Consider the following 22,904-nt stretch of genomic DNA (forward strand, 5'->3'; position numbering starts at 1 on the left):
ACAGATTTCAAAACCGCAGAGTAACCTACTTATCAGACTTACCTGTTGCGTGGCTGCTGTGGTAACCGGGGCTGTGGCCAAGCTGCTTGTTTTTGTAAAAGAATTCATTGTTACTGGGCCAGTAGTAGTGTCAGGCTTTGACTCTTGAGGAAAGTTACTCCTACTAAGAGATGCTGGCCTTTCCTCCACCTCCTCCTCCTCCTCCTCCTCCTCCTCGTCCTCTGCCTCTTCCTCATTACTACTCATTACAGGACTGGCCTGTGATTGGTCATCATCATCTTGTTTTGATAAACGGTTGCTCTTTGCATGCACATCATTTTCTGGTTTTGAAGAAAGATTGACCAGCACGGATCTCTTTTCCTCCATTTTCAAGGAACTGTTGACCCACGTCGTTCCCTCTTCTTCCCTTGGCAAGACCCCACGACTGTTCTTGGATTCCTGCGCTTCAGGCTTGGAAAAGAAACTTGGTGTGCCCTGGGACATTTTTGAACCATTCACATCTCCGTTGTATTTAAGCGACTCATCTTGCAACTGAAAAACAAGTTTTAAAAAAGTTTTAGCCAATTCTCAAAAACATCTTTCGCTAATAGAACGGATTCAATGGAAGAGACTGCATAGAATACATCGCATGGACTAGTGACAGTAACAGATATGTTTGAATACTAGAATTCAGAAAGGGAGTTGAAAGACCAGTGAAGTCTATAATAATCAAGGAAGATAAATGGCATGAATCAGATAACAAAGAACAAGAGCTAAAGAGAGTATTTCCTTCCACTAACTATTACCTAGGTGCATGTCTGTGTCACTAATTGAGCTTCTTTTATTCAGCAAAGCGATCAATAGTCACACATCATCGAGATAGTGCTTTTTCAAAAGCTATTCAACTACAGGAAGCTTCATAAGCCCAATACGCCTGGCACCAAACATCAACAAAAACATCTTTTGTCAAGGTCACACAATGACCAATCTGATGTGCTAAATACAGAACCATTCCTAATTTTGTTCCAAATAACACAACATGACAACTACGATAAAGGTCCAGGTCCAAAAACAGTGATTACATTTGACAGCAAGAAAAACAGAGGTTTAGTGAGACATCAAAACCTTATCTAAAGATGGGATTTGCACAGTTTTTTTTCCACCAACTCAGATCTTGGAGATGTGAAGTATCATTACATTAAAACAGTGTACTTAGAAGAGGCCATCCTTGCTACTCCTATACCTCCCAATTGTTTTCCTGCTATAAATATAGGGCAAATCACACCACTACAGCTTCAAGAAACAAATGCAACTGCCAAACTTCAGTGCCTTCAGCTTAAACAAAGTAAGAAGCAGCCTTTACTACTAAGAAACCATTGCACAATCTGTTCCCAGCTTTGTCAGGAGCTGCACCTGCTTAAACTTAAAACTAAAGCAAAACAACCATTCAACTCAATTCCAGCTGCATGAATGTGCATTGAGAGGCTACAGTTATTTGATAATGCAACAAGCAGAATTGAAAAATCAAACAGATCAACCAATTCCTTCAGCATTTATTGCTGGGAATCAAAATAGGTCATTCTGGAAAACATTAATTAACTTAGCCTGAAAAGGGAGGTGACATATTTTGGTTCACAATCACAACACACGTACGGTTATTTATTTAGCAAATAGCTTGCATTTCAGCTGGCAACCCACAAAAGAAAATAGAAGGCCTCATCTTGTCCCCACCCTCAAAAGTAAAATATTATCATGTTCAAACTCAGTGTGCTTGTTATGATCAGCAACATTATGGTCATGCAGGAGTTAAAATTGTGAACTGCCAGGATTTTTTTGCAATTAGTACTCAACTACCTTAAATTGATATGCTGCATTAAAATGAGATATTAATTGAAAGCAAGTCATAGCTGATTAAAAAGTGAGATAGAGCAAAAGCACTATATAAAAAGAATGGCACATGGAAAAAAAAAGAGAGGCTTTATTGTTGCTGAGAGGCATGAGCTTAACACTTCACTCGATTCTTTTTGAGAGAATTTAACAACACAGAAATGAGAGATTTGGTATTGATGTGTGACAGTGTAGCACTTCACACTCAGTATAAAAATAGCAAGCTGACTACAGCCTTTGGCATCCACAGATGCTAAAGCCATCACACTCAGTATAGTGCCAGAGAAGACTGGCAGCAGCAGGAAAGCCTGGAATTTATACTTAGCTTTAAAAATATAATTCAAGGTTTACGTGCCACACTCTCTTTGCTCCCAAAATTAAGCTAAGATTTGAAATCAAATTTAAAAAAAAGGTATGATTGCTGGACTTCTGAAGCAAAAGACAAAGTGCTGGAGTTAATGAACGGTCGGCACTCAAAACGTTAACTGGTCAGTTCCCATTACAAATGCTTCCTACTCTGAATTTTTAGTGCCATTTTGTTCTTGGGCTACATGCTGAAATGTCACAATGGTGTTGGTTTACATTCGCTGTTGCAATTTAAAAAGACTTTGCACACAATGCCAAACACGAAAACTAAAACTGGGCGGTAGATTTATAGTTCTGCACCAAGTGTTGCAAAAAGGGTTCAAACGTCTGCTGCTCTTCTTCTGCTTCAAGTCGAAAAATACTCAAATTTCTGAATCGTCTCATCCAAAAAGTCAAACTAAAAGAGTGGATTACAGCTGGTCTCTCTTTTGCACCAGTGTTGAAATACATAAAATAGAATGGACAGACAGAAATCCGCGTGAATGCAATGTAACAGAGCCAAAGAAAACTGCTTTATTATTGATAAATAACCAAGGCATTTGTAACTTGGTCAGATGGGAAAAAGCTCCAGCCTGATTGACCAGAAACAATCCTGAAACTATTTACTTAAATAAACCCGTGAGATTCATCCACAATAACTTACCTGATAAGATCTAGAGAGGGAGGAGACTCTTTTCGATTGTGTACCATAGGGTCTTGGCACGATGACAGGTGCAATCCTGGATACATCAGGTGCTTGGTAATTCCTGGGCAAAGAATTTGAAACCTTGGTTTGTTCAGTTTTGGGATCCATTGCATGGCGGGTATACAAAGCAGCAGAACTTTGCTTTCCTGACAGACTGTTGACTGTGCTTTTCAATTCAGACGCTGTCGTGCTCTTTGAGACTTGAGGTGGAGGTGCTGAGGAAACCACCTCATGCCTCTGGGAAGTGAAAGGGGTTTCAGTCGCCACTGTGGAGCTTCTCTCGTAAAAACGTCTTGGGGGTTTGGCTTCTTCAGCAAACACTTCTTCGTCAGAGGAATTGAGCTTTCTGTAATCACTTTGGTCACCGGCGTATGATCCCTCCTGTCTGAGCTCCCTATGAGGGAGAGGGGAATTAAAGAAAAGAGCAGAAACACCTAATTAGAATGAATGTGAAACTGAGATGATAAGTGGGTGTGGTTCACTGAAGCTATTTTGTTAGGCTGTAATTTGTACGCAGTAGTACAACTGAGAAAAATTCTTTACAAACTGGAAAAGTAGTCAGCTTCAAGATAATTAGTGTTGTATTTCAACCCCAACCCCCAACAGAAGGAACCTGACTACATTTGCTTGATATATTCAGAAACAACACTGAAGAACAATTTCTCCAACTTATTGCATACTTTGAATTTAAAAGATAAGGAATTGCACATTTGATGTCACTCTCAGGAAATGCAGTCCATTCTGAAAAGAATGTGACTGCACATTTCCTTTACATCTGTTAAGCTTTATGTTTGAATGAGTGATGCTCAAAAGTATTTTAAACACTGATAAAAACACTTCAAACTTCACTTGACAGTATGCTGTTTCCCCCCTTAACATCTCTCGTGCTGCTTAATGATGTGAACTAAATAATTCAATGTACATCACTTTCTTCTCAAAATGCGTAGAATCAAAATTTCTAATGAGCTACCAAGTTTCTTGATACAACAATGACTTCATCTGCTTCAATGGAAAATAAAATTAAAATTGACTTCAGATCCTGCCATCATAACCAATTAGAAAGCATCGTTTTACCAGCAAGTAACTAAGACATTGCAGAGTCTTCAGCTTTATACACACAACAATCAACAGCCATTGCTCTCAACTAAAGTTTTATTTTGCAGTGACTATTTGATAGAGCAACAAATTGGCATGGAAATTCAGAGCAATCTTTTGGTTACTATATGTTCACACTGCTACCAAACATCCAATTATAGTGGAACGTCCACATATGCAAACTTAAAACTTCAAAATTGGAAAGTGAATTTTGTTTTGTTGGAAAGATTAATTTGATCATTAAAATTACAAGATTATTTAAAATGTTATTCAGCATTTTCATGCTGACTACATATATTGCATTTTTATTTTTGACATCCCATTCCATTAATGCAATGAATTGGACTTTGGCCGTTGGTGCAGATTCAACGGGCCAAATGGCCTTTTTCTGCTTGGTAGGGGTTCTATTCTATGAACTATGCTACACTTTCCCAAGCTGTCCACTTACTGCCACAAAATCTGGGTCAACAGCATTGATTCCAAAGAGATTCTTTTTATTATTACAGTATTTATGCTATTGGGAAAAATCAAGATCAATGATCTATCCTTCTGCTCCCCCACCTTACTGTATGAAACAACTGATGATAGTTACCATAGGAAGTTACATCAACCACCCAAGGAAACATAAACATAAATAGAAAATGGGCTACACCACCAGTGCTTCATTCGGAGGCTCACTGAAGAGGTTACGTAGTATGGTGACAAAACATCTGAAAATGGACCTTCCAGCTCAGCGAGCAAATCTACGTCCAGAACAATTGAAGATATCTGCAGTCAACAAATGTAAGGCAGCTTCTATACTCTTGAATATAAAAGGCAGTGGGCCAGCTGCAGAACCTGCTAGCAATATCCTGCACCATTATATAGGTTGACTGGAGCAAGTGAGAACATGAGTGAACATGAGTTACCTTTCTTTCCTAATTTGTCTGAATGTCTTTGTGGGTTTAGCATTCTCTCCACTTGTTATTTTCTCAATTTCTTCTCTTTCGTCCTTCTTCCTCTGCAAGTCCGAGGTATAACTTTTGCGTCGGTTTTTCCATTTTGCCAAGTCCTGGACACACATTGTTGAAAAAAAATAAGTTACAGGCATCTCTAGCAACAGAGTACACAAATACAAGGAAGGAAGGAAGGAAGGAAGGAAGGAAGGAAGGAAGGAAGATATACAGCCAACCTGGATGTAAATGCACATGTTTCTTTTCCTTTCAAAATCTCAAACACATTATTCATATTCTGTTGTAAATCTGGGCCATGCTTTCCCTGAGCACACCTGAAGGATAGGCAGCTGGCATTAGATTTTCAGAACACAAACTAATTGACGCAAGTAGACCACAGACTCTTCATGAAGACAATCTACGAATCTATTGATGACCAATGCCACACCAGGAATTTAAACATACGGCTAGGCACTTGGTATAGAGAGCACATCAAGACAAAATATTAAGAATAATCAAAACAAATATTCAGAATATAAGAAATAATAGGAACTTTAAGACTGATAGGTATACAGTCAGAGCTAGAAAGGCTGAAGTATAAAAATAATGCTTGAAATGAAAAATTAAATCAAGTATTTCAGAAACTAGACTTTGACTTTTTGCAATCTGTGTCTTGAAAACCAACAGGATAGTATCAAGGTTCAGGTTCTTCAAAACAAAAGAATCTGATAACATTGAGTAAAAGAAAAATTTATGAGGAGAGTTCAATAGGATGAGAACAGATCTGACGAGAGTAAGGTGGAATCAGATTGCGAAACAAAAACGATAAAAGTGCAATGGGCTGTCTTCAAGTTGTGGACGGTTCAGTAACAGTTGAACTACATTTCCAGAAGAGGATCAAGGACAACCAAAGCCAGAGCTCACTGGCTGATGGAAAAAAGGTGGACAGCGAGACTAGGGTGAATTATGCAAATAAAATCTGGGCAGAAAATGGAAAGTTCGAAGAAAAACAAAAACAGGAAACCAGAGAAGAGCACAGACAGTGCATGGGAAAAGACAGACAGCTAACAGAAAAGGAAATCCAAAAGTCATCCACAGGCATACCAATAGTAAAAAGGAAGAGAGAAAGTATGGAGTCAACAGAAATCTTAGAGGATCTACGCAGGGAGTTGGAGAGCATGACTGAGGTACTTTATGAATCCTTGTTTCTGACTTTACCAAGGAAGAAGGTACTGCTGAAGTCATCATAAAAGAGGAAGTAATTGAAACACTGGATGGCCTAACAATAGATTAAATAGGTATTAAAAAGGGTGTTTGTTATTAAAATTGTGTGAGGCTACTCATGAGGAAGTGTCAAAATTATGGAATTTTGTGGGTGGCACAGTGGTTAGCATTGCTGCCTCACAGCGCCAGAGACCCGGGTTCAATTCCTGCCTCAGGCAACTGACTGTGTGGAGTTTGCATGTTCTCCGTGTCTGCGTGGGTTTCCTCCGGGTGCTCCGGTTTCCTCCCACAGTCCAAAGATGTGCAGGTCAGGTGAATTGGCCATGCTAAATTGCCCGCAGTGTTAGGCAAGGGGTAGGGGTATGGGTGGTTGCACTTCGGCGGGTCGGTGTGGACTTGTTGGGCCGAAGGGCCTGTTTCCACACTGTAAGCAATCTCATCTAAATCTAATCTAATCGAATCATGGGCTATAATCATTTAATCTGTCTTAGATACAGAGGTTGTGCCAAAGGACTGGTGAATTGCAAATTCCACATTCTTGGTCAAAAATGGGTGCAAAAATAAACCCAGTTACCACATGGCCAAGAGTTAGTTTGATTTTGGTAGTGGACAAATGTTTAAAAACAATAATGTTAATTTTATCTAATAGTCGCATAGACAAGTTTAGTTTCATTTGAAAAGGCCAGGGTAATTTGTAGAAAAGTAATTGTGTTTAAGTACTTGTTTGAGTTTTTTGTTAAAGAAACCATATAATAGGAGTAAAAGTAGACCATTTGGCCCATCAAGATTGTTCCATCTGTATGCCTTTAGAGTTCAACATTCCCATCTACCCTAATAAACCTTTGATTCCCTTGCCTAATCCATCTAATTCTGCCTAAAAAGATATTCAATGAACCACCTCCACCATTCTATTGACAGTTCCAAGTCACACGAACCTCAAAAACAAACTCTCATGATCACTTTCCTTACTTCTGGACTCACACACAAGAGGAGACATCCTTTTCACATACATCTTGTAAAAACTGTTGAAGATCTTATACACTTCAATCAAGCCACCCTCACTCTTCTAAACTCCAATGAAAATAAACCGAGCCTGTCAAACCTATCACTATCAGACAACTCACTCAGTTCAGCTTGATGAGTATAGTATGGTTAATGTTCAAGACTAAGGGAAGGTTTGGTAGCAGGCTATCCTCAGGAGATTGGTATGCGATCACTCTTTCATATGATACATAAATGATTTAGACACGTGTATAAGATTCAAAATTTATAGATGATATAGGACTTGGGAGCACTAGGAACTTACAGGAGAGTTATGACAGACTTCACGAAGAGTGAGAGGTGGACAGTGGTGGGTGAAATGTAATGCACAGAAGTGTGAAGAGATATATTTTGGAAGAACCAACAAGGAGAGGTAATACAAAATAAAGAGCACAATTTTAAAGAGGGTACGAGGAGAGAAAAAAAAAAGGAGAGGGGGCAGTTGAAAAATTGTTTAAAAAGACACGAGATTCTATGGAGACAAAATAACAAGGCAAGGAAATTATGATTGACCTTTATAGAACATTGGTTCAGCCTCTGCTAGAACAGTGTTAACCATTCTGAGCCCCAAATGTTTGGTATGATCTGAAAGCACTGGAAAGAGTGCTGGGGAAAAAAAAAATCAAAAGACTATTTCCAGGAGAAGACTTAGTGTTGTTGTTCAAAGTTGATGGACACAGATGGTCAAAAGAAACTGGCATAAGGGTGCAGACCCAAAAACACTAATTCCAGGTGATTCTCAAAAGAATCAATAGTGATGAGAGAAACCTTTTAGTTTTCACACAGTATGTTAAGACCTAAAATGCACTACGTATGGTGGAAATTCAATGGTGGCCTTGCAGAAGGAAGTGGAGAAGTATCTGAAAAGAGAAAGAAGGAAATAAAAGATGGGGTATGGGGAAAAGATGGCAGTGAGAAATGGGTAGGGTTACTCTTTCAGGTAGCCAGCAGACAGATGGTATAATGAATGGACTCTTCCTGTAACACCACTGAAGCACAAGGTCAACGCTTGGTCAAAATTATTTTTCTGGTGAAGAACGTAAAAATATCCCCGGTGTTTTCCCATCACCCTTATGGAACCTATCAATTACAACTCAAAAGGGGAGATTATCAGTTCACAAGACTTTGTCTACACTGCATTTTTATCACCTTCTGGGCAATGCATTTTTTGCTCAAACAATTCTTGCTCTGTGGCAATTTTCCTGGTTTCCCACTGATACAAATATGACTCAGATTCGCAAATTTAGCCCAGAACCATGCCTCAGCGTTTCAAGATGTGCAAGCCACGACCTGCTTCACACAGGGTCACATCAGAAGTTTTTCCCTCCCCTATGCACTTTTCCTTCACATAAATGCACACAATTCTCCTTATAGTTTTGGCTTCAACTATCTCATTCTTACTGGCTGGAGTACGCTCTCTAAAAACACCCCATCGCCAAATCCCTGCCCTCCACAATCTCAAACAAACTTAACTCTCGTCAAGTTTATCCTAACCTCCTCCAGCATTGTTCCACATCCATTTTTCTCACACATTCCTTGTCAAGATTTGGAGATACTGGTGTTGGACTGGGGTGTATGAAGTTAAAAATCACAACATGAAGTTATAGTCCAACAGTGTTAGCATTTCCAAATAAACCTGTTGGACTATAACCTGGTGTTGTGTGATTTTTAACTTTGACAAGGGATACAAAGTACCGTGGGATCTTTTCAGACTTTAAAAATGCCAGCAGTTGTAATTACAATTTGTGGTTATTAAGGATCTAACTTAAAATTGCAAATGGCACTTTTAAAAAGCCACCAGCTAAGTAGTGATTGGCAAAGGAGTTTTTTTTTCAGAGCCAGGCTATATTTGTGACTGACATATTGTTTAGGTTAAAACCAACAAGGTTAAAACCAACAAGGTAAAAACAATGACTGCAGATGCTGGAAACCAGATTCTGGATTGGTGGTGCTGGAAGAGCACAGCAGTTCAGGCAGCATCCAAGGAGCAGCGAAATCGATGTTTCAGGCAAAAGCCCTTCATTGTTTAGGTTGACTGTTGAAAATGAAAGTGAAGAAACGAGACTGTTTTCAACTCACACTCTGCCATTGCTGGTCTTGGTCATTCAGAGTAGCCTTTATTCTCTGTAACTCTTCATATCGCAGTGATTTAGGAATTCCAGTGGAATCTTCAGACACGTCATTGAGTGATTTACTCCTAAATTAGAAAAGGCACATTCAATAGCCACTGAGAGGGGGGGGGGGGGGGGGGGAATATCAATGTAGGGTCATTGTAGGCAAGGAGCATTAATCACTGACTTGGAGAAAAATAGTTCCATTATGTATAATTGGGCATTTTTACTCAAGCACAGAACTGTTTGTTTAGATAATTAGATTACACTGTCTCGCAATATAATTACATAAAGAATGAACTAGCACGTTGTTTTTCTGGAAAGTGTAATATTGCACACAATTAACCAAGTAATCCACTGCAGGCCTCCATTAATATGCTCCCAATAGAATGGCTGCACTTAATATTTGGTGCCAACCTTTCTGGGTCCTTTGAGTTAATTTGCCACTAAAACTATGGCAATTAATTGATTGCTTGCATTAATATTTGCTTTGATTGGCATTATTGTTCTTTTGTCAAATTTCATGAATTACATCTAATTGGGTAACCATCAGGTAGGTGAAGTGAAACTGCAAGGTTTATGTTTTTGTGAGTCAGCTGAAAGCCCAAAGCAACTTCAAATGAAATTTGTCGATGTACCCACAGCACGATATTGTACACATGCGGCTGAGAGAAGGGGTTTGCAACCAAGTCGTTGGGGAAGTGGATTTGAGGGATGATTTCTATGGACTTAACAATGAGAACGTTGGAGAAAGATACAAATATACCCATAAATCAACTACTTACTATAGTGCTTTGTCTTTCTTTCTCTAGTGAGACCCCGCTGAGACTTGAAAGTTCTCATGGCCCCTCGTAGAGAGGTGGGATGGACGAAAGAGAAGATTTAAAAGAGCAGACGGAAGGTTGTAGGGTGATGGGATGAAGTGATGATGATAAAAGGGGCAGGACTGACGTTTACCATTGTTTTATCGGAGCTCAACCCCAACATTTTAGCCCATGGACACCCATAGGGTCCTGTTTATTAATAATGTACCTTTTAGCATATGAAATGCAACATACTGTGCGAATGGTTATCTTAAACTGGTTTCCATTACCATTTCCATCTCAGTCAGATTATTTAATAAACGATTGCCAATAGCAGATTCACATCTAAGTGTGGGTATACTTTTGAGGCTTGCGAGCACAGGCAGGTTGAGCACAATTGGCGTACTGCCCAACGTGAATGGTCCTTCAGTTTTTGGGATCTAAAGACTACGTACCTGGCAACAAACTAGCAATGAATCAATCAGAGAGATGCATTTGCTTGTACTATAAGCTACATAGCCTGAAATAGAGAACCTTGTTTAATGTAGGCAAAGGAATTCATACATACCTCATCATGACAAAAGGGGTCTTAGAGGCTGTCTGTTGCATTCCCTGACTAATCAAAATCTACCTGCCTACTGAGAATTAAGATTGACAGTGAAGTGTTCTTGTTATATCTGCTGACCAACGATGGCCCAACCAATCAGCACCTTCTTCTCAAGCTGTAGAAATGGGCATCTTTTCTTGCATAGGTCAGTTTCTTGCATTCTAACCCTGAGTGCAAGACAAAATGGTTCAACCTCATGTATCCTTTTATCAATGTTTAAAGGGTCGCTTATTCCTTCCCAAGGGAGTTGATTGCCCCTTGCTCGTCTTCAAAACAGGGTCAAGCTCATTATGCATTGTAGTGTCCAACAAGTCAGCCTAGATTTTTCTGCTCAATCCCTGGAATTGCCGGAGTGCAACAGAGTGAGCCGCAGTTTACATGTTGAGTGTGGTTGCCAGGCAACAACAGAGTTGCACATTAAACAAGTAACGCAATCATAATAAGCAGCATATTTTTGATTATATTAATAATGTTTGTACACAATTAATACTCATGGTTTAAGGAAGACAGTGAAACTTTTTAGCAACACAACAGGGGTGAAGCTCCGAAGTAGAGAGATATTTAAGTTTGATCTACTGGAAGAAACTGCAATGTTCACAGGAGACACCAGGGGGCCCAGTGATGCAATTTGGCAAATGATTGGTCAACTCATTATTCAGAAATTCTCCTTTGCCAGTATTAAAACAAATCTATTAATGCCTTGGCTAAAAAAAAGATACTCCTCCACAAAAGTAAAATAAAATCTCTGGAAGGGTGCCCCACACAGGCAAGTTATCTTGCTTGCCTCAGTTTAACTGAACGGAGAGAAAAAAAAAATGCATGAATACTGCCTGCTTAAATGAACAGAAAAATTAAACTTCTTGTAATCATCCTGTTCAGTAAATTTGTGTTGTTGGTTAAACACATTTGAAGATTTCTGCAATTTGGATTTGTTTGAATTCTATTTATTTTACAAAGAAACAGGTTATTAATTACCAGAACTGGAAATCAAAACTGAAACAAAGATTTGACAGGTGCTGCTTTGCGTATGTAACAAGTTGAAATGCTATCAAAGAAAATGTGAGACTGTGTGGTCTCAGTCAGAAGGTACGCAACATAAAATCAGTCATCAACCAACATTGGAGGGCCATTCCCTGATTAGTCTGAATGCCAAGAACTTTTAATTAGTAATACTACAAGGCAGAAGACGACCTCAGGTCACACAGTAAATAACAAAAAAATAAACAAAGCTATTACTTCATGGGACAATAATGTATCCAAGATGATTTAATTCTATAATGGGTGTATGACAGTAGTGTGTTCAGATGCATATTTTGCATTTACTGTAGAATTCAAGATACACATTACAACTGCACAAATGTTAAATGACCATGCAATTAATTGTTAACAACACATCAGCAGCCAAAGTCAAATCAAGCTGCAAGTAAGCCAAACATTGCTTTGCACCTGTTCTGCCAAACCAACTGCAATGTACAACTATTTTTGACCATCACCGCTTAGCATGCCAGCTGCATTAGTTGCGTATCATATTCAAACAGCTGCAACACTGACTTTGGGAGTTCTTAATTTTGCACTAGCTTTGTAAAGAATTACTAATGAATTGTTTATACAATGAAATGAAGCATACAGAAAAGAGCAGTGCAGTTAGAGAAAATAACAGGCCACAAACTTAGAGGTCTCAATTTTAGAACTGTCAGACCTTAAAATGTGATTTAACTTGAGTCTTTTCTCCTTACCAGTCATGGAAACAATTGAGCTTGCTTTTTTGTAAAAAAGCATACTCAGCCTGTTTTAAGGATGAACACAAGCGTTCTCCTGTCTGTTGTACCAGCAGGTACTGAGAAGCATGGAAGATTGCAGGAGTTAGAAGCAGCTCTCTATCCAAACAGGAACGCAGTGCCTCAATTGTTTGACTTAATCAGTGTTTATTTAAAAATTGACAAACTAAATTAAGGCAGGCTAAAAATCATTTACTTTTTAAAATAATCATAGTAAATCATCTTGAGATTTTAAGCAGAACATACAGGGTTGATTATTCTCCCAGAAGACCCAACTGAATATTGTACCTTTGCTCCATGCATCACTGAATGCATTAGAAGTTATTGAAACTGGATTGCGACAAACTGTTCAGTCTTTATACAAATACTGGCTAATGATGTTGTCATGTGGGAAGTTGAAGAGAGGAGGGGACATTGCCTGGACGGCTGGTTTGCAATGCAATGCAAAGCAATGCCAAAACCATGGGTTCAATTCCCAAACTGGCTAAGGTTACAATGCAAGACGATCGTTCTCACCCTTTCCCCTCACCTGAAGGGTGTTGGCCTTTAGGTTAAACCTAACACTAGTTACGCCTCTCTGAGAAGAGAGGCCTATAGTTCTCTGGGACTATGGCAACTTTACCTATACTGACCATAATGATACAAAATACCCATGTTCTTCTTTTAATTAAAATAAATACAGGTTTATCAGTCAGTTGTCAAAAATATTATGAACTCAAGTACCTTTTTAAGACAGAATGAGTATCTTGGAAATTCATTTGTTTTTCACCAAAAATTTGACCTCTCATTAGGTTTAAGGCAAAAGTTATTCTACCAATCAATCTCAATTACAAGTCGGTGGACTAAATGTAAAGAATACAGTTGATCTTTTAACATAAACATCATTGTTCACTTGTCTGTTATTATTGGTTAAAGCTACTCTAGCTTCAATGTGCTGCTTTATTATATCATCTGATGCACACAGCTGTGAACTTATTGGACGTTCTAACAGACTGAATGCATCAGAATGCATAACCCAGAAGAGAGCCAAAACTAAACTCTTAGCTGAGAAACACTCAGACTATTAGCACAATATTTCATTAGTCTTATTTTGCAAGCAGGTTATGTTTGTTTAGCACAGAAGCACAGTACAAAGCACACATACAGCTAAGCACTTTAGACTTAGTCAAACTTACCCTAAATCACTATCAGCTGACCTTTGGAGAAGTCTAAAGAATTGAAGAGAATCGATAAAAACACAATGTAACTTTTAACACTGCAAACTGTGGTTTCTAATAAGGTGGTTCCAGTTGTAAACTTGGGTGTGTGTTATTTTGGAATAGAGTCATACAACATGGAAACAGACCCTCCGGTCATACCAGCCCATGCCAACCATATTCCCAAACTAAACTAACAAGGTGCACCTAAATAACGTGCCTCCAGAGTTGGCTAATTATTTACTGCTAAATAAATATCAAAATCATATCAGAAACAAATATGATAGATTATCTGAAATCTGGATGTGCAAAAAATATTTTGCAAATATAAGACACCAAAATAATGTTTTGAAACCATCTCATTTGGGTGGAAATAACATCAAAGAACGATAGTGTGAAATACAAATGGTATCCAAGCTCTAAAATATTGCTACAAATTCAAATGTTTGAAAATGCAGTGTATAGAATGCCATCTCTAACATCTACTGAATCAAAACGATATAGTAATCCTTTTATTTATACACAGATCCTGCACTTCAAATCAATAGAAAGATTGCAAATGAATGCAACATGTTTCTAAATTCTTAATATGTAAGTAACATAAACTAACATTACATTAAGGAGGACAACTGATCTGTATTATGTTGTAAGTCTCTCAGAGATTGATAAAGTATTGTTAAACATGTATTACTTTATAGTCACCTTTATTGAGTTCCAACTACATTTGCTGCTGTAATACAATTTGAGTATTAAACAAACTCAACACCATTATGCAGAAAAAAATTTGTAAAATCAGTAAATGCATTTCAAGCATGCAAACTTGTATTAAAATAAGGCACACATGAAAAATATCATATGTTGGTAAAAAACCAATGTCATATTGCAACTAATGTTCTGTGAAAAATGCTTTGCGGAAGGGCAACAGAACTAGATATTGTTATTATAAATCAGAGTTCAGGTTACATTCTCCAATCTTTTTCCAGTTACCATGCTCTCCCATTTTAAAATTGCTTTCACTTAGTTAAATGGAGACCAATAATTATTACCAATTTGCTTTGAAGATAGTTAGAGAGATCAGATATGGTTTTCAGTATTTTATCCACTTCTCGTTAGGTCCTGGGTGTGGGGCTGCATATTGTCTTAGACCTTGTTGCTGCTTGACCTCATCAAATCCTTGATGGATTGTCAATGTATTCAAAAGCCAGTGCTGCAAAGGTCCACAGTTCAATCAGACAATCAGGCTTGTCTGGATTAACCATTTAAAAATTCACACTGATTATCAGGGATTAAGCCAATCCATTTAGAGTAACAGACAACTTAATAAAATACAATGTGACAATTTCAGAAGGTGCTGGACAACATGGTAGAAATTCAGCATGTTCAAAGTCAAATACATTGCCAAACAAAACTAAGCCACACTAAAATATCAGTGCTGGTCTTTTTTTTGGAGGGGGAATGGGAAAAGAGAAAATCAATTTACGATGAGGGAAAGTTCATTGACTTTATGAAAGAGAAAGCGAGACAAAGTCATACAGTTTGGAAACAGACCCTCTGGCTCATGGCGAACATAATCCCAAACTAAACTAGTCCTACCTGCCTACACTTGCCCTATATCCCTCCAAACATTTGTTATTCAGGTACTTAACTAAATGTCTTTACATGTTGTAACTGTACCTGCATCCAACACATCCTCTGGAGGTTCATTCCACACATGAACTACTCTTAAAAAAAAAAGCGCCCTTGTGACTTTTCAAAAAATCTTTCTCCACTCACCTTAAAAATATGTCCCCCAGTCTTGAAATCCCCTAACTTCAGGAAAAGGCACCTGCCATTCACCTGATCTATACCCCTCACCCTCCTATGCTCCAGTGAAATAAGTCCCCGTCTATTGCCCGAAACATCGATTTTGCTGCTCGTTGGATGCTGCCTGAACTGCTGTGCTCTTCCAGCACCACTAATCCAGTATTTGGTTTTCAGCATCTGCAGTCATTGTTTTTACCCCGTCTATCCAGCCTGTCCTTGTAACACAAACCCTCCATTCTGGGCAACATCCTAGTAAATCTCTTCCTAACTCTTTCCTTCCTATAACAGGGTAACCAGAATTGGATACAGTATTCCAGAAGAGGCTTCACTACCATCCTATACAACCTCAAGATAACATCCCAACTCTTCTACTCAAAGGCCTGAGCAATGTTTGGGTATAGAACAAGCAAGATTATGGAGGCTGAACCTAACGCAGTCCCCAAAAACCATCCGTGGTGAACAAAGTATTAAGATCTCTAGAATTGTATTGCTCACCACCTTGTTGATATGCAAATTAACCTTCAATACTAGTCATTATCAGCACATTTTGCCTTGCCCTATCATTTCTCCTGTTAGTTCATCTTTCCGGTCTTCCACCCTGTCACATACCTCTCCTTTTACCCTATCTCCACTCTCTACTTTCCATGCCTTTGGATCTAATTAAAACCAGTTCCATCTCTTTTGCAATTCTGATGTAATGCCAGCGATCCAAAATGTTAACTTTTCCTCTCTCTCCAAAGATGCTTGTGTATTTATTTCCGATTTTCAGCACGTACATTTTGCTTTGCAATGAAAAGAGTTTTATTCTGGACTGAGAAAGATTGTACCAAGAGAAATCGAAACATGAAGGAATTCAATTTTATTGGGGGAAAAGGGGTATATTTATCATGCCTCCTAACCCTGATGAAATAACAGATATCAAATGATCCATAATAAATAAGTTCATCCCACGGCAGCAAAGCACTATGAGTTGCCTTTCATTGATGAGTAGGGATGCTTAGACCCCTCAGTGGGGCAACTCACAGCCTCGAGACTGCCAGCCAATTGGATGGATTGGCTGTTCATCGGTGCCAACACAGTTGTGAAATCTTCTGGAATTGCAACTGGGAATATCATTCATGGTGTCCATAACTGAGCAAGTTCCAGGATCAGCCAGACTAGGGTGGTAGTCACTGGTGTGGGGAGAAGAGAGAAGAAACAGACAGAAAAAGCCCTTCCCTCCCTTTCTTTGTTTAATGAATGTGGTTTAGCCACTCAATTATGAAATTGTTACAGAGCAGGGGTAGTTATTCGGCCCATCATGTCTGAAGCAGTAACACACAGCCTTTTCCCATGTCCTGCACATCCATTCATTTCATATAATAGTCTAATGGCATGTTGAATGCCTCAAACTTTACTATTGTGGCACATGCAGTATAATGTTTCTGTTCATTGGCTTAACAAGCACAATTACTCATTAATCTCATCAACAATAGTGATGCCAGCTCTCAGCTACCTTCTACTTTGAGAGAAATTGGTAGAGAATGGACAGAGAACCAGTGGTCAGGCCACCCATTGGAAATACATCTGATAGGGAGACTGTAAAATCCTATGCAAATATCCCCTTAACCTTTAAATATGGTAATGGGCATTTACAAAAACATTTTTTTCTACTGCTTCACAATTAGTTTGAATATTGTACTATATTTCCTATATAACACCCATAATACATTGTAAAGGTGCCTATTTTTGCCTATATTATATTTTATCTAGAACAGAAATAGTCAAAAATGGCGGAAAAATTGTTAATCTCTTGCAATGCATTTCTGCAACTGTCAGATGACAATTAAAAGCAATCCTCCCAAATTAAAAGGGCTGTCCACTACACCATGGAATAATGTCAACTATGTCAGCTTAGTTCATTTATTATCTTTTATGGAGGTGGGTAGTGTCAATCATTACGTGACTGCAAATATTGTTGCCTATTCTTGTAACGCCTGAAACGTTAATCTTGGAACAGCTAATAGTCACTAGATATTTGACGATATGCCATGTCATGCTTGGTCGTGAAAGGGTAAGTGAAAGAAAACAGTACAAAACATTTTATATTCGTACAAGTCAACATTACAGAAATTCTCTTTACTCTTCATGCATGATTTAGTCCATATGACTGGGACTTGTCTTATTCGGTTCAGAGACTTGGATGGAACGCACATTTATAGTTACAACACCCCCTGACCTCTCAACCAGCTGTTGCTTCTGGAATCTTAATCTGCTGGCCTTCCTTATAGTTTCCCACTTCTTCGCGTCCTCCTCACTACATGAGGCAGGAGCAAAGTTTCGACTGTGCACTGTTTGGTTAGCCTGGGACAAAGCCATTCTTCGAGAAAGCATGTCATCTTTTACCGGACATGGCAATGCATCGACACACGTTTCAGTTTCTTCAGAAACTTGGTCGGGTGGGCAAAGGAACCTGGAGCGGAGCGATTCAGGCAAACTCGAGAAATCTGGAAAAGGAATCGGACTGTACATGTCCGGAGCACCCGATGGCACCAATTGCTTTGTTTGAGAAAAGCGTTCTTTTCTAAGAACCACATCATCTTTCTCAGGATCCGGAATTATAGTTTTGTCTCTTCGCTCCTGCGCGACAAGACGCTCAATTGAGTCATTTGATCCAGCATTGCTTCGATCCTCATAGCACAAAGGTTTCAGGTCAGGATTTGCATGAAAAGCACCAGTTTTACGGCTGAACATGTCGTCATTTTCCAAATCTGGTTCCAATTCCTGGTCGGCTTCCTCCTCCTGCTTGGCAGAGTGGGACTGCTGGGTCAGGAAGGAAGTTTCTTTCTGTCTTAGAATTCTAGGACCTGCAGCTGGATCGACTTTTGGTCTGGAAACCGAGAAGTCTGCCAGTTGTGAATAAGTAACACTTGCATCTAGAGCTTGACGTAGTGGAAACAGGCTTTTTTTTCCCCCATTAACAGAAGAGGTGGAAAGAAAAGGAAAGGAAATATTTACTGGAAAATTTTCAAGAGAATAAAATCTGCATTCTACCAAAGCAAAATAAGAAGTGGCCAGAAACAGCAAGGCACAGGGAAAGCGTTGTAACAATATGTGCCAACTATTTAAGCAGCAGATGTGAGGTGCCCGTGATAACAAAGCCTGAAGGACTATTTGATATGTAAGTTTTTATTGCAGATTGTTACATAAAATGTATAGAATGCTTTACTGTTTTCTATTAGCTGAAGCCAGATTTCAAGGCTCACTCAGTACAGTAGACATGTTGGTTTATTATGTTAAAAGGAGCCAAATAATTATCCTTAAATCGCCAAAGCAGCATCCAGTTTAAAGGAAGCAATTACTTATTAAATATAGTAATAGCAGTGTAGCACATGATTGAAATTTAGTATACTACAATGTAGCACATTAATATAAATATCCTAAGTGCCATTCAGCCTGTAAGAGCTTCAGATCTTTTACACGCTTCTCATTTAATTTCAGACTTAAATCAGACGTGCCTTGATGCGATATGAAATGCTTAAGCCTAGACGCTGCATCAATTTATTTTTAAAACAAAGCAAAATAAACCAATGCAATCAGCACTAATTGTTAAATAATGTAGGAATTATACATAGACAGCAACCTTTGTCCATCTAAAGTGCGAGTGACACCTTCCACCCGTCCATGGCACACAGTTCCTGCAGATTTTATAGTTTGTGTGTTAAGCTGGGAAACCTCCCTACTGCAATTTTCAGTGCCAGACTCTGGTGTCTTTTCAGTGCCAGCTTTGTTAATGGTGAAGTAGTGGGCATCCTCTTGCAACTCAGGTGACTTCCTTCTGCAAGTTGGGAATGGCAGAACAGTGGGAAAAGAGAAGCACAGGGAAAGTGAAAAGCGAAGATAGGTCAAAGGTTACCAGCAGGATACTTTAATTGTAATTTGGTATATCTTGATTTTAAGTGAAGTAGCTGCTGATTTTTGCAAATTTCATTTTGCAAAGTAATTTTTTCTTTGCTACAAATTTCACAGTCAACTTAATCAAATCCTTTAAAATGCAATTTATGAAAAAAAATTGTGAATTCATGAGCATGACTTTTAACATCCAAAACCCACAGATCAAATAGCTAGAGAGCCAAATCCTTTGTTCAGTTGAAATTCTTAGTTTACAGATTGCTTAAGTTCCAATTATTTTAGTTTATTCCCTTAGAGTTGTCGCTGATGCCATTGGCTCAACCATACATTGGATACATTTGCTAATCTTAACGCATTAAAAGAACCTGAAACCAAAAGAATGTAAGTTTACTTTCTCACAGTTAAAACTGAAAGCCATTAATGACATTATCAAATTTTTCAAAATTTTGACTTCCCAACTAACTTCAATTTTTCTTTTGCCAGTAAAATGTTGAAAGATTCTATTCCAAGAAGAGTAATTTAATTTGACTTAAATAAAGTGGATAAAATCAGTAACAAATCAAATAGGAATATGTTAAGAAAAAAGCAGAAAAAGGCAGTACAATAGACCAGGTTCAATTTGAGTTAAAGTACTCATGAACAAAGGCCTTTATAGAAATACAGAATGAAACTGCATTTCTCAAACATCTTTCCGAACCTCAGGACATCCCATATGCAAGAATAAAGGATCTTTGAACTGAAGTCACCATTCCTGTTTAAGTGTCTCCCTAGCCTTTCTTCAAGTAGTTACACAAGGCAACTGGGGGTCGGAGTTTAATGTCTCATCTGAAAAACAGAATTTCTAACAATACAGCACTCCTTCAGAACTGCAAAGTGTCAACCTAGATTGTGTTCAACTCCGAGGCAGCTAGTACTGCTAATGAACTGTGGATCACATCCTGTGCAAGTGATCTTAGATAATTGATCTACAGACAAATCTCCACAGTAAATACTACTGTCATCAGGAAAGGACAAACCTGATGTACTGAAGCTCCTTATACCATGGTCTGCTTCGAGAACCCAATTGTATTTGTCTCCACTGTTCTTCTTCCTTTGCGGTCCAATTCTTTGGTAGGAATCTATCAAAGGTCACACTTTTGCCCGGTAACACTGGGTTCAGTTTACGTATAAACAGGTCATCCTTTTCAATGTCAGGATCGGCATCTTGTTCTTCCTCGGAAGCGGATTCATCCCAAAGTGGTTGGGAAGCTTTTGTGGAACCTTCACTCACCACGTGGACACTCAGCTGCTTTTGGCTACTGTTAGAAACATCCTGTGTCATAAGGTTTATCTGCCAGAATACACACATTGCAGACAAAGTAACATGCTTTGTTTTTCCCCCAAAGATCTTCCAAAGCTCATGTATTAAGCTGACATGACATAGCATGTATTAGTTTCACACAGATATGCAACACTATTCCATCGGCTGCAGAGGCATATGCTGATTCGGCATGTTATAATGCACAACACAAGCAAATATTTTCAATATAATGATTGCTGATGAGAAGTATGAAATATTTTGTAAGTGAAATGCAAATGGTAGAACGTTTAAGTTAATATGATAGCCACTGAAGCTTGTAAAGCTGCACTTGAAAACACATTCCATGTGCACCTCTGACCTTCCAGATTTCTCGTTCTCTTCTATTAAGGGAGTGGTGGTATCAGTCAAAGCAGAAGCTTGACAAAGTGGCGATGCCAATTCTTTGTCCAGTTGAAGAGGTGTGTGCCTTACAAAACTAAGGGGTGTACCAAATTTCCGACGTGCAAAGTCATCCAGCAAGGGATCAGGCTCCCTTTCTTCACTATCTGATCCAGAATCAGTGTCAGAATAGGCGAGTAGTAATTCTTCAGATGACCCACCATCACCGCTGGTGGAAGTTTTATATGTACCCATGTCACCTGCAACCGTTTCACTCTTCAGAGATTTCTCTTCTCTACTGAAGCCAAGTAAGAAAATTTGGATTGAAATAAATGAGATGCAAGTAGCACACAACATTAAGATCATAAGATATTGAAACAGAACTGGGTCATTTGGCCCATTGAGTCTGATCATGGCCGACATGTGGAAAAACAAACTCATTGCAATGATTAGCAATTCAAGTGCTAATATCATTAGAGCTACAGATGTATAATATATTACCAGGTTTACATTTCTTTCTCAGACCCTCTCAAAATAAGGAGTCTTGCTTAAAATAAAAGCAAGACACTGAAGATACTGGAACTCAAAGAATGCTGGAAATACTCAGCAAGTCTGTCACCATCTGCAGAGAAAATTAACATTTTGAGTCAAATATAACTTGACTCAAGAACTAAAGGAGGGCAGAAGCATGGCCGGTTATAAATCATTGAAAAGGGGATGATTGTTGGAAACAGCAGAGGGGAGGTGTTTAAGTAACAAAGCTAAATGGAATGAAAGGGAAAGGGAGTTAAAATGTTTGCAGTAAAGAAACAAAGCATTTGTCCAGAGCAAGTGAAAAATGCCAAAATAAATAACCGTGGTGTACACTTCGCACCAGTTTCATAAAAGAGAAAAAAATGGACAAAGCAGGAAAGCTAGAACATAATGGTGGGACGGGATGGGTGTTGAGAGATTATGTACCTGATAAAAACACAATTTTACACTGGCGTCGAGTTTAGCGGATTGTTGTACTTGGCACTGTTACTGAACACCTCAACTGAGCAGACAGGAAGTCTGTTTTTCTTCAAACACTTACCATATTAATGTTCAAAAGGTCAGCCGGATGGACCAAAATGGCTTCTTTCAGTCCTGTCCATTGTGGTACCTTTGTGTTGTCAAGGTAATGAATATAAACTATTGATGATGATCTTTTCAGGTTTGCTTGGCAACCATGAAGGTCTTTTTTTTTTACTATTAGTAGATAAAGCTTAAAAAAGATAGGCTGGAATTTTACCTAGGACCATAATGTGGTTTTTAAAATGCAGCATAAAATTAAATCTTTAAATGTATTTCCTTAATAAAAGGAATAAAATGAATAAAAATGAACTTAAATAATTAGTAACTGAACTAATAAACATACTAAATACTTAAATACCATGAACATGATTGGTCCTACAAGGAGGAAAATGAGCAGTTTGTTTGTAAGACTAAGTGCACAAATCACTTAAAGCCAACACACACCACTACACAAAATTATCAAAAGGTAATAGAAGGTTGGCTTTTTACCACAAAAGGTGTTGGAATTCAGTATTAAGGAAGTGATGCTTCAATTGTACAAAGCCTTGGTCAGACTCTGCTTCATGTACTGCCTTCAGTATTGGATTGCTAACCTCAGGAAGTATTTACTGGTCTCGGACGAGATAAGGCACTGGTTTACCAAAATTATAGCAAGGATAAAGGGATTAAATCCAGGACTGCGTAGACTATACCATTTGAAAAAGTCGGAGGAGCAGGTAACAGGGAATTAAAAACGATTAGGGGATGAGAGACAGTAGTTAGAGAAATTATT

The 22,904-nt window shown here is 38.5% G+C and overlaps 2 protein-coding genes across 7 annotated transcripts in view; both read right to left on the reverse strand.

Moving 5' to 3' along the window:
* Positions 1-22,904, reverse strand: part of LOC140481559 (LIM domain only protein 7-like) — a 234,504-nt gene that overhangs the window by 36,883 nt on the left and 174,717 nt on the right. For 5 of the 6 annotated variants that reach the window (XM_072577960.1, XM_072577958.1, XM_072577961.1 and 2 more), the window contains 5 exons: positions 13,684-13,716; positions 9,289-9,406; positions 4,921-5,063; positions 2,876-3,311; positions 43-531 (listed from right to left, as the gene is read on the reverse strand). In XM_072577960.1, the coding sequence (XP_072434061.1) occupies positions 43-531; positions 2,876-3,311; positions 4,921-5,063; positions 9,289-9,406; positions 13,684-13,716 (1,219 nt within the window). The remainder of the gene's footprint in view (positions 1-42; positions 532-2,875; positions 3,312-4,920; positions 5,064-9,288; positions 9,407-13,683; positions 13,717-22,904) is intronic. The other variant, XM_072577959.1, reaches the window with a different exon arrangement.
* On the reverse strand, positions 13,739-20,852 carry LOC140481560 (LIM domain only protein 7-like). Its single transcript, XM_072577962.1, has 3 exons — positions 20,415-20,852; positions 19,130-19,324; positions 13,739-18,448 (listed from the first exon to the last, which is right to left on the reverse strand). Exons 1-3 carry the CDS (start codon positions 20,822-20,824, stop codon positions 17,644-17,646), a joined length of 1,410 nt encoding a protein of 469 aa, XP_072434063.1. The 5' UTR covers positions 20,825-20,852; the 3' UTR covers positions 13,739-17,643.

This window comes from Chiloscyllium punctatum, chromosome 9 (assembly GCF_047496795.1).
Source record: "Chiloscyllium punctatum isolate Juve2018m chromosome 9, sChiPun1.3, whole genome shotgun sequence".
In the NCBI taxonomy this organism is placed as follows: Eukaryota; Metazoa; Chordata; class Chondrichthyes; order Orectolobiformes; family Hemiscylliidae; genus Chiloscyllium; species Chiloscyllium punctatum.